We start from the raw sequence: 15,380 nt of genomic DNA on the forward strand, positions 1-15,380 counted from the left end.
CTTCAATTTCAAAGTTGTGAAGTTTTGTTTACTCTGTATATTTGTTGTTTTCAGAGTTAAAGTGGCTTGATTTTTGTATTTTTCTCAATCTACATATTTTCATTAAAACGAAGGGATATTTTTGTCTTTAAATTAGAGTGAGATGATATGACTGTGAAACTGAAAGACCATGTTATATAAGAGTAACATTATTAGTGCTGTTTGACTCTGTCAGGAACTTCTGAAGGTGGGTTGTTTCTGGTACCTGATTTCTGGGTGCTCAAGTGCCTCTTGTGTCTTCATCTAACAGGAAATGGCAGGAGGCAAGTCAGCAAATCCAGACACTGCAGGCAAGCCAGTCCTTACTGGCAGAATATGAACAGAAGATTAAGGTAAGAAACTTTGTGACCTATGTAAAGCTTTAGACTTTAATTCCTTCAGAGAAAGAACAGAATGCTGCTTTTTAAAAAATTGGCTGTTGCAGAAGTGAAAGGTTAGTTTGTCATGTAAGTACCTGAGTTGGTTGCTAGCAAGAGTTGAGCTTGGGTGGACCAGGCTATCTACAATTAGCTGTAACAATTGATTGAAAACAAACCATGCTTTCTCTATAGAAAGGTGATTTATATCCTTATGCAGTGCTCTGGAGGAATGCTCTTTTTGGTCTTGTGCCACAGCACAAATCTGCTCTGCAAAAGGCTGCTTCTAGAGTGATCTTGTTTCAAATGGTATGTGATGAGCCCAGCAGCTACAGTTATTTTCTGCTTCCCAGAAAATCCTTCCTCTGCAGTTGTGTTGAGGAAGTGCAATTACTTGTAAAGCTTTCAGAACCACACTAAGTTAAATGTGAGTATAGAGATGCTTTATGTTCTTCCAAATGAGCCTATAGGCTGGTGGGAGTGTATCTTTCTCCTTTGTCTTGTCTTCCTGGCAGAGGTAGGCATGGAGAGTTTGGTTTGAGCAGTGCTGACAGTGGCATTGCCTTGCTGTAAAACCAGCCTGATTGCCAGCAGGAGGAGACTTTCTCCATTGAAATGAAAGGATGGAAAACAGGATATGTCTGCAACACACCCCTAAATAATTTGGTTTTTTAGTGGAAAAAAAACCCCCAACATATACTATAATGTTAAAATGCAGATTTGTGTTTCTTTCTGTATCTAATTCTTGCAGGCCATTCAAATGCCTCTCTGCTCTTCATTGATGGAGGGATAGAGGACAAGAAAATCACAGGTTTGGTTCAGCTGATAGATCATTTTAATGAGGAAGTGAGGGGTTTTTGTTATGAACTTGGGGTAAGCAGGTGTAGAGCAGAGGCCAGCCCAGGTATGACAAGTGCAACAAGAGTCATCCCTGCTTTGAGTATGGATGGGACCACATGACCTCCTGAGTTCCCTTCCAACTTCGTTCAAGTCCTTGATTTGAGCTTAAAAAGTACAGTGCAGAAATAGCTCTTACAAATTCCAACTTACTCATTGCTGTCCTGTTCTCATCCCATGTTTTCCAGGATCTGGAGCAGAAGTTGTCCCAGCAGGAACACGATGCTCTAATTGTCAAGAACATGAAGGCAGAACTGGCTCGTTTCCCAAAAATGGAGCGTGAATTGCGCCAGCTCAGGGAGGAAAACGTGTTTTTCAGGTGAAAAAAGGGTTCACTTGTTGAGGGTTATTTTGTGTTCTTCTGTACTTGCTGCAGCTGCACTATCTGCGCTTTTATGTTCCTCTTTAGGGTTTCCACATGGGAAAGTTCAGAAGCAAGTTCAAGTATTACATATGAATTGAGTAGTGTCGAGGTAGTTACTAGATGGATGGGAGGATGTGACAAGATCTGAGGAATCTTGAACACAAGAGCCTCAGAATGTGCATTGATTGTTCTGGGTGGTGATTGGGTTTGTTAGAACAAAATTCAATGTTTAAAGGTAGTGATAAACTCCATACAGCTTGGGGAAGTAATTTCCTGCAGGGAAAAGAGGCAGCTGAATGTTTCTTTAATAACTGGTTTTGCTTAGCTTTTGTTACCACTATTTTAAAGGCCTTTTGTTCCAGAATAGTGTTTAGAAAATGTTTTGTTTAAATTTCTGAAGCACTATTATACAGCCCTTGGTAGAGTAGGCTTTCTGAATTTCCAAAGTGGCAATCAATTTGGAAAGTTAAATTCAATGTAATGTGAAAGAACTTGCCTTAAAGCTCTTTCTTTGTTGTTCTCTGTTGTTGTTTTTTTTCAAAAAATTATTACAATGAGTCATCTTGCCAGACTTTTTTTTTCTAAAATTAAGTTTTTTTCCTAGATTTTGGTCTTTTAATTATTTAATTATAATTTTAAATTGTTTATCTTGGAATTTTTTCTCATGCTTGTTTTTTGTGCACAGAAATATATGCACAGATTAAAGGTCATTTGTTTTTGTACAGTTTTATCTCACCTTGTACACCTCTATTGAAGTAAAACCAAGCAGTGCTCCAAAGCCCAGGTCTGTCCTGCTTGCTGTGTTCCAGCCAGACAGAACAGCAGAGTTTGGAGTCTTTTGTTGCCCCTGTTTTGACAAATAGTAAAGCAGACACAAAGCTTCAGCTTGTTTGGGCATAATTAGGATGGTACTTAAAGTAGAAAAAAAAAATTTCAATAAAACTGTATTTTTTTTTGTAGCAGTGGCTTTGCAGTGAAGGTTATAGAATCGAGTCAGTTGAATGTTCAGTGTCATGATTCCTTTGGGATTCCTGTATATCTGGAAGTTTGTGAAGGGGAATTGAGTTGCATGAATTTTTAGTAATTGTCTGTCTCTTCACCCCAGGGAAATGAAAGAAAACAATGGTTTGCTTAAAGAGGAAGTGGAAGGTCTCCAAAGAAAACTGGAACGCTATGAGAAAGTCCAAGCGCAGCTAGTGACTGTGGAATTGGAAAATGAGGTGAGGAGCTGGGAACATCTGGTGGATGAGCAGAACAGGAGTTTCCTTTATTGCCTGTCCTGACCTTTAGGCTCTTCCTGTATTGTGCTACTTAAGATCTGATAGCTCTTTTAATTAATGGGCTCAAACCAGGCATTCCCAAACTGGAAAGTCAGCATGAGAGGAGTTATGGCAAGGAAGGTGTAAAAGGCAAAAGGATATCTACTGTTCAGCTGGAGATTTTGTGTAAAGAATAATCTCATCATAGTGTCTATTTTAGCCTTGATGTTTCTCTTTTACCTTTCTTTTGCTGGAAAGGCTTTTTTTGGCATCAAGCTCTGTCCAGACGTGGTGGTGTCAAAGAGGTGTGTGGTAAGAAGTTTGATACCCAGGGCTGGACAATGACAAACCAAAAGGGCTGGATAAGATCAGGAAATCCACAGGAGGAGAAGGAATGACACTGACTTTGAATGGAAGATTATGAGAAAACTCTGGAAAGTGAGCTGTTAGGACATTTGTCTGTGACTAACTCTACTTTTAATCTTTACTGTAGAAGCTTCTGGGAAAATTACAAAGCTGGGAGAAACTGGACCAGAGCACTGGCTTAAATATCAGGTATGTGCTCACAGCTCTGGAGGGAAGTAAGACTTCTAAACCCCTTCCTCTAAATCTTCTGACTGATCTCTTAAGTGTGTTGGTCATGCTTTCTTGCTATCCCTTCTTCATGTGGAAACTCTTCTAGTACATTTTATTATATATGAGAAGAAAAGAAGATGCTTTAAAAAATGCGTAACTTTGGGAACTAACAAATGTTTTTCACCAAATCAGCTTGACCAGTGTCTCTAAAGCCAGGGTTCAGTTTTGAATTCTTGAAACGTCTTGTTTCACCTTCTTGTGTATAGCTCCCTTTTTTTTTTTTTTTTTTGGTTAGGGATTCTGCTTGCTTAGTAAGTGAATTTCTAAGCATTTTAGATGTCTGGAGAAGAGAACGTGTGCTACTTGTGGCAAACTGTTGTAACATATTTCCTTTGAAATATGGACATCAAAATGAGCTTTTAGATCGTGTTGTGACTTTCGCTCCCTAAAGCAGCTGAAGAAATGTTATTTTAGTTACTTTGTCAAACCCACCCCCCAGTTGTGTTTTGTAACACCAGCTGGTCTGTGTGCTGGTATTTAACAGCTCCTCCTGACATCTGGAGCAGTGAACCAGATTTTTTAAGGCCCCTGTGTAGGTGGTATAAAAAGGAGCTGGAAATAGTGCAATTTCTGATCATTTTCTTCTGCTGCAGAAGGTGTTCTGTATATATGAATCTCTTGTGTGCCATGTTTTAACACTGCTTTATTTTCTCTAAATACTTACAAGTTATTACACTGAAAAGGAGATGCTTCTTTGTAAATAACTGTTTGATATGAGCACTGATCACCTTTCACACTGGGTCACAGCTGAAACATGCAGAACCTCATCTTGCCAGTTGTTTCTTCATTCCTTTCATTCCACATACCCAGCCACAGAGCTGTGTCTGCACACTGCTGGGATTGTTTGGAAGCAGGAATGTTTGGATATGTACATATGATTTGGAGACATCACTGTTTCATGTAAAAGATACTTGTGTTCCAACTTGGGGAAGCCCCCTTATTTTTCTCAGTGTTTTCTGTTTAATGAGGATAATGAACCTTTTCCAGAGGCATGCCAGTAGGTAGCATGCTTGAGGTTCTCTCCTGCATCTGTTGAGGATCCATGCATTTAGATGAGGATGGAATTATGCTAAGTCTTCTGTGGTAAGGTATAGACAGAAATTGTAGGAATCCTTTTTGCAAAACCTTTTGGAGTAAAAGCTTTCTACTTACCTCAAGCTGTTAAAGGTTTAACGAGGTAATTTCACAGTGGGAGAGAAATGGAACCAAGTGATTCTGCCTGTTGAAGTCTAATAACTCCTTCATTTAAAATCAGAATATTCACTGTGAAGTGCTAGTTTTGTGATTGGGCCATATTGTTTAGTGCTATTAATGGCACCTTCTCCTACAGAAAGGGAAATTGCTCTTGAGAAAGATCATCTTTTCATGCAATTGAGGCAAGTGGGACTGGATGATTTTCCCCTCCCCCCCTCCCATTATTCTTTTTTTTTTCTTGCTCAGACTTCTTACAGTATGAATTACATTAATTTTTGGTCAGGATGATGAAGATGATGAGAGATCATTGTCCTGGTTGGATCCTGGAGAATGCTGTTGGTGAAAGTTTGAGAAGAGTTAATTGCCCATCTCATAGCAGAAAAGAAACAGGAACAAGTTGGCTGATTGTCCCAAAGAGCCAGAGCAATGTTCTGTTTGCTAATAACTAGATAAGAAAGGGAAAAGGGAATAAATTAGGATTTCTCATCTTTTCTTATCAGGTTCTTCATTGCTACAGAGGATGTAAGAGAAGTGCATGCAGTATGTGGTGTTTTAGGAGAGGATGATTTTTCATTTCCTCCAGCACTTCCACAGGGCTTGTTCAGTGTCTGCTCTCAGTGGTTTCTGTTCACTGATTGCCTGCTCCCAGCAGGCTTTTTGTCAGATTGGCTTATGATCAGCCCTTGCAGTGTAATTTTATGTAATAATACTTGGGAAGGAGGTGCAGCTTTCAGGAGTGTAGTGGTAATCCTACTGTTTTTAGTACTGGTCTCTTTTTGGTGACAATGGAAGAGTGTTTATAATGCTTCACCTTGTGGGGGGAAGACAAGTTCATTAACAGTTGACTCTGGCTAATCTTGTGTTTCCTAGTTCTGGATTCCACTTGTAAGCTCCTGGGCTTTTCTCTCTTTCATAAACAGTGGAAATAAAGACAGCTGTAGCTCTATAGCAAAATATCCCTGTGCTGCACCGTAGCCAGATAATAAAACAGGACTCATCATATGTGTTATATATGGTTCATGTGTACACATTATAAATCTGTATCATCTTTCTTGTGTTCAACTATATGTCCTTTGGATTTCTTGACTTCTTACTGCCTACTTTGCAGTACAGTTGGATCTGATTTTTATTGTGGATGTAGGTCTTTTTTGTGTGTTACTGTTATGCTGCCAGGGGTTTTCATACATTTGCCATGTGTTGCTCTGGTTTGATATTTCTGCTGTAGAATTGGTTTCAGCTGGAAAGGGAAAAAAGCACAAAATGTTAAAATTCTTGCTCTGTGAGTAGAAAGTCTTATTTATTTTGGAGTGCACTGTCCTATAGAAGGATATTTATACACGGCTTTTTTTAGGACTGTTATTAGGAAAGGGCTGTGTTGACAAAACAAGCTTCTTGTACTCTTTCTCTCCAGGATGTGCTGATGTAGTTTGTATTTCTTCAAAACCCAGTATTTGAGTAATTGAGTTGTTGACCATCTTCACTGACAAACCACATTAATCATGACACGCTCGGTTGTATTTTCAGCACTGGACTTTGAGCTTGGAGATATTTTCCAGGCAGTTCCTCGACTGCCATTAAACAGTTAATATATTTTAACAGGAAAATACTTGGGGGAGATTTTGGGTGACAGCGGCGGCTTTGTTGGGGTGACAAAGCACAGAACTGCCAGGAGATGGCGCCCGTTCTCCTGCAGCGGGAGGAGCGGGATCGCTCCAGCCCGAGCTTCAGCCCGGTGAGCATCCCTCGGCCTTGGGAAGGGACAGCTGCTCCCAGGAAAACTCGTAATTCCTGCCGGCAGAGCTTCTAAACCCTCTTTAATGCTGCCTGCATGCAGTCATCGTCTCCTTGCCCGGTACTCAGGGCTGTAACTTGCTAGGAAAATGGTTTGTGCAGATTTCTCTAATGGAATATGAAACTGTTTTTCTAACTGACTTTGTAAACTTCATGTTTACGCCGTGTCTTCTTCATTTTGTCTTGTTTAATAGGAGTTCTTCACAGAGTGATTATTTTCTCCCCACCCCAAGCTGTAGAATTGCATTCTCAGAGCAGCACTGTTATTGTTCTGACTTTCCCTTCCACAGCATGTAGAAGATGCCCAAATAAAAAATGAAGGCTCTTGTTCTGTGAGCTATTAATCTAAATAAGCCTGTTTTGCTGCTGTTTGTCTGTGTTTGGTTGATATTGTTTTTGTCCTCTAATGAATTAGGCAAGTGATTTGCTCTCCATAAATAGATATACCCTGGAGTACTGGGTGATGCAAAAAGATGTGCATCAGGTGTTTGTTAAAGCTGAGGCAGTAATTCAGATACTGAAGGTACTGATAGCCATTGATAGCAGCTGACAAGGTTTATTGCTGAATTTGTCTTTGTGTTATTCCGTAAGTGGCAGAAAATTGCAGGTTTTGAAAGGTCAAAGTTTGGCTGAAGAGTTATACAATTGGGTGAACACTGCCAGGTGGGCCACAAAAAACAGCTTCAGAGGAGTTTTAGTCCAACCTTTTTTTCTTTTTTGAGATAATAAATAGTAAAGTATAATACAGGGTTTGTTTTTGTTTGTTATTTTGCTTGGTGGTTTTTTTAATGGAAGTAATGAGTATAAAGTTTTTACAAATTCAGCTGCTGGGCTCAAAGATCTTTGTACACACAGCAGAATTATTTTATATTGGTGATCAAATATATTGATCATGGCCTATTTAAGTTAGAATTTCTTTTTTGGAGCACTGTTTTCTGTTGTCAGCTCAGGCTTGGTGTTTATGTGGGGGGGAAAAAACAAAAGATTTTGTTCATGCAACTTTCCAGAATTATTTCAGTTTTTTCCATCAGGGGCACAGTGGGGATGTCTGCTGTCTTTTTCTGAAGGGCCATGGAATACAGTGTGGAAATTAGAGGTGAGGCTGATGTGTCAGAGAGAAGAGAAGTGAGCTTGGACTCTTGTGCAGAGCTTGGAGGCTCCGCTGATGGGCTTGGGTGTTTTGAGTTGTGTCCCTCTGTGGTTCTGGGGTAAGGCAGGTCTTGGCCCTGGTGCTGAGGACGTGAGGCTGACCCAGAGGCACCCTGGGGTTCACTGGAGTCTGGGTTTTGGGAGTGCCTGCAGAGCCCTTCAGGGTGAGTGCAGGTGGCTGCAGCAGCGAGATCTCCTGGAGCTGCCGTGGCTGTTTGGGGAGCTCGCCGGCCAGGCCAGGCCTGCCAAGGGAAGTGCACATTTGGCAGGAATTTGGGCCAATGCTGCGGGACCATTTTCCCTTGGTGGAGCTGCCAGCTGCAGACAGCAGGCACTGATCTGCTGACCTGTCACCTCGAGCCCAAGAAGTGAACCTGGTAATGCTGACCTGGTTTTCTTTCTGAAACATCTGCGGGCTGGCTGGCTGACAAATCTTGGGGACTAACTTCCTGCAATGTCTGAGACCAATTAAGAAGAGGAGATAGTGTGAATGTGTATGCATTTCCTCTCTAAGAAAGGGTTTAATTAAGTGGCAGGCATCTCTATTCGGTACAGTGGTTTGCACAGTTGTAATTCGTAATTACCCAGGTGCTACGCTCAGTACGGGAAGTCCTTCTATGCACATTCTGCTTTTGGAGCTGGGGGAAGGGAGGAGAGAGGGAGGGAAAGGGGAATCGGATTTCTTGATTCTGCATTTAGTGGTGGATTAGTGCTCTTTTTTTTCAGTGAATAGAAGAAAAAAGAGAATATTGGTGTTCTCTACTTTCCTTTTTGAATCTTGATTAACTATGCTTAGCTACTGTGCACTCTCTTCCATCCAAGGCATTGAATATCTTTGCAGTAGTGAATGAAGCTCATAATCTTTTCCTTTCTCACAAGGTAGTAATTTGTCTTTCTCTGAATGTCCATTATGAGTAAGTGGTTACTGGTTTAAAAAAAAAATCTGTTGACAGATATACAAAGTAGTACATGTTGAAATAATTTGAATTACTCATGTTACTCTGGATACTTAATTAACTGCAACCAGTCAAGCCAAGACTGCAGGTTATTGTTGCTGGTTCCAGTAATGCTGTAATTCTGGCGTGATCATTCCATAGTGGAGCAAATATTTTTATGGGATAGCCTATTGTAGCCCTGTGGTCTCTTGTCACCAAGCAAGAAATCAGTCTAATTAAAAGCATTTGGTGCTGGCTGCCCTGTGTAACTGTACCACTGACCTGAACTACAGTGCTAATTTCTCTGTTGGGGAGGGTGAGGAGTTTGGTTTGTGTGGGTTGGCCACTGGTGGCCCCCAGCTTTAGAGCTGTGTCCCTAATTGGTGGAGCAAATTAGGATTAGCACAGTATGAGGATATTGAAGCTTCATGTTCTATGTCTTCAGTTTTTTATAAATAGTTGTAATTTATGATCTGTGAACAGACTGAAATTTGCATGACTGCTGTTTACAAGATTCCCAGTGTAAAACAAACTGTTTCCTCACAGTGGGAATTCCCAGGGCACCCAGTAGGGAGATAAACGCTGTGTAGGGGGAACAAGTAATTAAAAACCACCACAAACAAGCACCAAAAACCAAAACAACAATAAAAAAGCACTGTGCTTGTTAGAGAAACTTCTGTAGTTATGAGGTCTCAGCTTACCTCATAGACAGATTATCTGCTGTTGTCCTCTACAGCCACAGTGTACTGCATTTTATTGTTACTTTTTTGCCTTCCATTGAAGTTGAAGGTTTGGGAAATGCTGAAGAATTCACTCTCTGTAGAGGGCCAGTGTATGCAGGTTGCTAATATTCCCTCAAATCCCTCAGAATAGGGCTTTCTCCTGGCTTTGCAAAGGGATTAATGTCAAGTGAATTTCCCTTGCATTGTTCTGCCAGGACAAGTTAGTCCCAGTTTAGAGAAGCTCTGCCATTCCTGTCTCACCTGGGGCTTCTGACTCCAGTGCCTGTCTCAAAATATTCTGTTCCTTCCTGGTGCCTTCTGGTTCTGTGAGCTCTGCAGCTGAAAGAGGTGTCCCTGCATAGCAAAAAGCAATCTAGAATAGGAATCAGCAATCCCATTCCTGATCTGTTCCCTGATCAGATCTCCTGTGTTGGTGCATAAATAATTGTACTGTTCCAAAGCAGGGCAGGGGATGTGGCAATGAGCAGCCAGGGTTGGAAGGGATGATGAGGGTAATCATTGTGTTTATATAGAAATAAAGGTTACGTGCTCAGTATTTGTAGGACTTAGTGTGTGTGAAAGATGAAAGCACTGCCTTAGCAGCATTTAACAGCTTCTTGAGGGGGAAGTGCCTGAACAGTTCCAAAGGGCATCTTTGGCTTTAGAGAGTGAGGTACAGGTTTAAAGAGAAAACTATTTGTGGTTGTCTTACACTAATTGTGCGTGTGCTGAAGCCACCAAGTTTCACATAGAGAAGTCCTGGAGGAAGCTGTCACCTGTTGAATGTGACATGCAGCATATGCTGGAGTATTGCTCTAAGCTCTTCTGTTCTTCATTATTCTGCTCTCTTATTTTAAAATGTACATTACTCTTCACTTTCCATGCTGCCTTAGGTTTTAGCTTTCCTTGACAGAACACTTACTGTGCCTGGTGGGGAGAAAATGCTCCTTTGTAATCTCAAATTCTGAAGCTCGAGGCTTCAGAGCAGTCAGATGCAGTTTTGGGAGACTTCAGTCCATGTTTGGATGTTGGGAGTAATGCACTTAAATGTAATGCTTGGAACTGTGCTGTCAAATCTGTGCTTTAACCAGAGTTTAGTTTTCTCCCATTCTCATGGGGTTGATCCACTAAGTTTTAATAAAGCAACCACCTTTTATAGATATCTTAAAGTGTCGTAGGTCTGTCTTTTACTGTTCTTCACTGAAATGCTGGGCAAAACTTCCTGCCAGACTTTCCTATCTGATACTAATTTTCTCCAAAGAACGCTGTACTTATCTCTGATGTTCAAAAATATTAGTGTTCTTTCTCCTTTGCCATTAGTGCTTTTATTTCCATTTGAATATATCAGAGTAATAAGTCTGGAGGCTAAAGGAGAGATAGGAAGAGTGTAAAATATAAGGGATGAGCACCTGACATTGAGGCAGAGTGAGGCTGTAATGTGTAATCAGATAATCAGAGTGAGAAGTAAGCAAGCTCAGATCAAAAATATATCTGTCCTTGCTTTGCATTTCAAAGCCCTGGGAACAGTTCAAGAGATTGTCTTCCCAGGATCACAGATCTGGCATTCTGGAGACAGAAAAAGCTGTTGAGCAATAGCTCAGCACACTGTCCATCTTCTTTGGTGAAGGATGATTTGAGGAACTTCAGTAGTTTGAGTACAAGAACTATGTGGAGAGTAATGACATCAAAGAAAAGATGGACTATTCTTACTTGGGGAGTAAGAACTTTATTTTGGAAGTGAAGGTACCAATAGACATTTTTTAATGGAAATTATCACTTCTTTTTCCATTGCTCTTTTAATCAGAATATAGAGCATTACCCCAGCTTGAATATAGGGTACATTCCCCAAACCAATAAACTTAAGGTTCTTTTTTTCCTTTAGGAACAGGAGTGGGTTTAGAAATGTGTGCTGGTGTTGTTTGCTCCACAGCAGGTGTTTCATTTGCTGTGGGGGACTCACCAGTCAGACACTTCATTTTGAGTTGCTGCTGTATTTCTTGCCAGTATTGTTTGACACTGTTGGAAAACAGTTGGGTAGAAGTTGCTTGGCTCCTTGCAGCATGTAGTGACCCATGTTATGTGTAAATGGCTTGAACTTCACTGCTCAGTCTGCTGTGAAGGAGAAGCTTTCAAAAATACAGACACTTTATAAAGAGCCACTTTGGTTGCATTAAGCAGCCCTGTTTGCCTTAAAGTGAAATTATCATTTAAATAGCAGAGACTAATCAGCGAGGGGATGGTTTGCTCCTGTCAGACAGCTCAAATGCTTATGCTTGATTTTTATTCAGCCTATCATTTGATCGTTTCCAAAAACCCAATAACCACTATAATCTCCAGCTCAGTTTTAATTTTACCTTTCCATTTCCATTTTAGCATCCTTCAGTATTTCAGCTCTAAATTTTCTGCTGGGGCTGTCGACGTGCTCTGCCTCCCCTCTCCGTTAGATGTGCAGTTTATTTATTATCCCTCCCTTACCCCCAAAGTTTTGCTTTTGCAGGGAAACTTTTAAACAAAAATGCACATCCCATACATGCATTTTGGGGATGGTTTTGTTTTAGCAGAGCAATGCCTTTTCCAAAACTTCTCTAAATGCAGAGGCCTTTTTTGAACAGAAGCAAGACAAAATGCTTCAGTAAGGATTCAAACTCTTGTATGTGCTGCTCCCCTGTACTCCTAGGCACGGCCTTTAACTACAGGGCAAGGAGTCTCCCTTCTTCATTGGATCAAGAATTCCAAGATGGATTGTGCAAGACTACTGTAACAGCTTTCTTTGTCTAGAGAATTGATTATCTTATCAAATAAATCACAATAAATCTTACTTCTTTGAACTTCGCTGAAACAGGAGCTGCTTGGGAAAGTATAAACCATGGGGGAGAAGATGGAAATTAATAGATGAATTGTAGGATGTATAGGAATTGTTTAAACAGGGATAGATTCAGTGTTGTTGAAAGGAAAATGCAAGGATAAGTAGAATTCCTCAAAGATTAGCCTTAGGATCTGCTTTATTTAGTATTTCTATTAATGGTTTTGGTGCAAAAATTTGGTGTGTGCTGATAAAACTTGGCTAATGATGCCAAGTTCAGAGGATTCATAAATACACAAAAGCTGGATATGCAGAACTGAGTGACCCTAAGGATTAGAGTGCAGAAGTGGGACAAAATTCATTGAAACAAAGCACAATGCTCCATGGAATTGGGAGCTGAATGCAAACTTCTTTTGGAAAATGTAGCACATGCAGTGGAAAGGACCAGAAGGGCCCTGTGCTTGCTACAATGGCTGTTCATTCTCACACAGAGGATGCACCAGGAGAAAAATTGCTGTGGACATGAAAGTGTTCAAGTACCTCCGTAGATGGCCTGGGAGATGCTTCTTGGAGTTCTGGTCACCCAGTGTGGAGGAAGATAGTGGGGGTGCAGAAAGTGACTGCTGGAAGGAGTCTAGGAGCCCACTGAGTGTTGAATGGAACAGCCTCTGGCAGAGTCTGGTGGGAGATGTAATTGCTGCCAGGAAATTCATGGGTAGAAGGGAGGAGAAGGAAGGGGGATCCATACTGGTGAGAAAAAGAACCAGCTATCCTTAAGACTTGCACTGACATTTAAAGCAAATTGCTGTAACTGTTCCATGAATGCAGTTAAAAGGAGGTTGTTACTTTCAGAAAGACTGAAGTTCTGAATTCAGCTTCCAGTGGAGTCAAAAGTATCCAAATTACTTCTCCACAGGGTTATGGAAAAGATGAGTTCATAGCAGCAAAGGACTAGACAGGACCTAAACTCTAATGTTCTTTTCTGTCCTGCCAATCTCTAAGCAGGGGAATGGACTCAAGAATGGGAAGAAGGGACAGTAGATTTTAGTTTGGAATTGCAGGCTTTATTTAATACCAGGGTTCTGAAAACTGGAGGTGGGGAAAGGGGAGCAGGGGTTAGTGAGTAAAAGCAGCCCATGTCCATCTTTCTGCCCAAGCAGAACAAAACCTGTGGACAGGGATGTACATGAAGTGTGAGAGCAGCTGACTTTTGTTCACATTGAGAAATAAGCAGTTTGCTGAAAAATGCACTGAACTATTAAGAAGAGCTTATCTGTCAGTGCTGATAAGACCAAAATATGATTTGTATCGTCTGAGCAGCTTTTCTGAGTGTGTTTGGTGCAGGTTATCTTGATGGTGTTTTGAGAATGACTCACTCCTGGATAGTGCTTAACCTCATCAGTGCCTAGAGCATGGATTCCTGCTTCTGATGGTAGCTGGGAAGGAAGGGGCTGCTTTAATCATCTGTCTTTGGTTTGTCATCAGTGCAGTGAGGAGTTCTGTGCTGGATCAGCCAGGAAAGGTCTGATTTTCAGTTCTAGTTGTACCTAACAGCCGGCATAGCAACGTCAACATGGGGCAGGAGGAAATTGGAAATGTATGAACATTACAGTGCTCCAGTTTTTTAGCATTGTTAAAATGCTGCTGCTCTGACAAGCTTGCTTACATGCCCTGTGATGATATTATGTAAGCTTTGTCCTGAAGCTCCAATCTTTCCTCCCTCAGGACTGCTTTCCCAGTGAATATTTTTGATGAAAGCTTATCTTTACCTGGGCTGCATTTTCTTTCCTCACAAGCTACTTTGTTAAAGGGAATATTCTTGCAAATATACCTTTGTCCATGCATTGCTTGAAGAGAGAAGTATTCATGTGGCTTGGAGTAGCAAAAGCACAGCACAATATTTTCAAATATTTCTTAAAGGGCACAGTGAACTTGAAATGTTAGTGAGTTAAAAGATTAATGTGATAAGTGCCTCAAGGTTCTCTTGAACTCGCTGTGATTATGTAAGTGTTGTTTGTTATTTTAAAATAACTCATAGCATGGAAATTAGCATGGTGGATTGGATTATTTACTCATCCATTTCTGGTCAGTGTCAGTGGTATCTTGGGCTAGATAGAAAAATCCAGAGTAACGTGCAAGACCTGAAGCAGATTTTTTTTTTTTTTTAAATGGAAGTTTGTTAACTCTCATCAGTATGAATTTTATATAATCTTTATATAAAGATTTTTAGTTGGTGCCCATCCATCCCTTTTAAAAAGTAAAAACTCTTGCAGATTGGAGCTATTATGTGTTATGTACATAGAATAAATAGAAAAATGTTTTGCTTTCAGCTATAATCTTTCTTTTTTGAAACAATATTCAACAAAGTTGTAAGGTATTACAGAGCAGTGAGCTTCCTAAATTGTTGCTGTTTATATAAATTATGCCTTTTTCTGTTTGAGACAAAATGAAAAGTGTTTTTTGTCTTAACCTACAAAACCCACAGCCTGAAGTGAGCTGCCTGAATGAGAGCAAACACTGCACCAGGCTGGTCAGAGCACTGGGGCTGGGATAATTGGAACGATTCCCATTTTGGAAGCAAAGATGTGAGGTGTTGGGGGCTGAGTGGGTCCCTGTGTTTAGTGAACACCCAGAACCCATGTCTGGAGGTTGTTATCAAAGTGCTGACCTGCATACCTGAAATAAGAGCTCAGGGCTCCTGCTTTCAAATGCAGCTCCCAGTGGGGTTAGAACAGCTTGCAGGAAGTGAGCAGGCGTGCTCAGCAGAAAGGACAAAACACACCAACTCTCCCACTTAGCCAAGGCAGGGAAGAGGTGGAGGTGCATGGGACCTTCTCTCCCTCTCTGCCACTGATGGAAAATTCTAGGAGTGCATTGGCAAAACTTACTTTTTCAAATAAATGTTCTGCACATATTTTGGTCGTCACCTTGCAGCAAAATGTTTTTTTCTAATGAAGTCATGTCCTGCAGAGTGGTGTTCTTGTAAGAGGGTGATACATTTTGAGTCGTGTGGTAGAAACCTCTGCAAGCAGTGAAGCTGCTCTCAACTTTTGTTGCCTCTTGCTATAAGCAGGAACAGATCTGCTGCAGAGCCTAGCCTTCCAACATAGGTGGAGTTTTTTTGGCTTTTCTAGAAAAGTATAGATTGAGATTTCGAGCATCTCTTCTCTGCTTTGTTAGTACCACTTGGATTCAGTCCTTACTCTCTTCCTTTCTCTGCATTATTCTCAACTCT

General features: G+C 40.8%; 1 protein-coding gene across 14 annotated transcripts in view; it reads left to right on the plus strand.

Moving 5' to 3' along the window:
- MAD1L1 (mitotic arrest deficient 1 like 1) overlaps positions 1–15,380 on the plus strand; it is a 349,002-nt gene that overhangs the window by 6,461 nt on the left and 327,161 nt on the right. For all 14 annotated transcript variants that reach the window (XR_011155161.1, XM_069029432.1, XM_069029437.1 and 11 more), the window contains exons 6-9: positions 290–371; positions 1,481–1,611; positions 2,762–2,876; positions 3,409–3,470. Coding sequence is in view for 13 of the 14 variants with exons in the window: in XM_069029432.1 (XP_068885533.1) it covers positions 290–371; positions 1,481–1,611; positions 2,762–2,876; positions 3,409–3,470 (390 nt within the window). In the remaining variant the exon portion in view is untranslated. The remainder of the gene's footprint in view (positions 1–289; positions 372–1,480; positions 1,612–2,761; positions 2,877–3,408; positions 3,471–15,380) is intronic.

This window comes from Aphelocoma coerulescens, chromosome 14 (genome assembly GCF_041296385.1).
Source record: "Aphelocoma coerulescens isolate FSJ_1873_10779 chromosome 14, UR_Acoe_1.0, whole genome shotgun sequence".
Taxonomy (NCBI): Eukaryota; Metazoa; Chordata; class Aves; order Passeriformes; family Corvidae; genus Aphelocoma; species Aphelocoma coerulescens.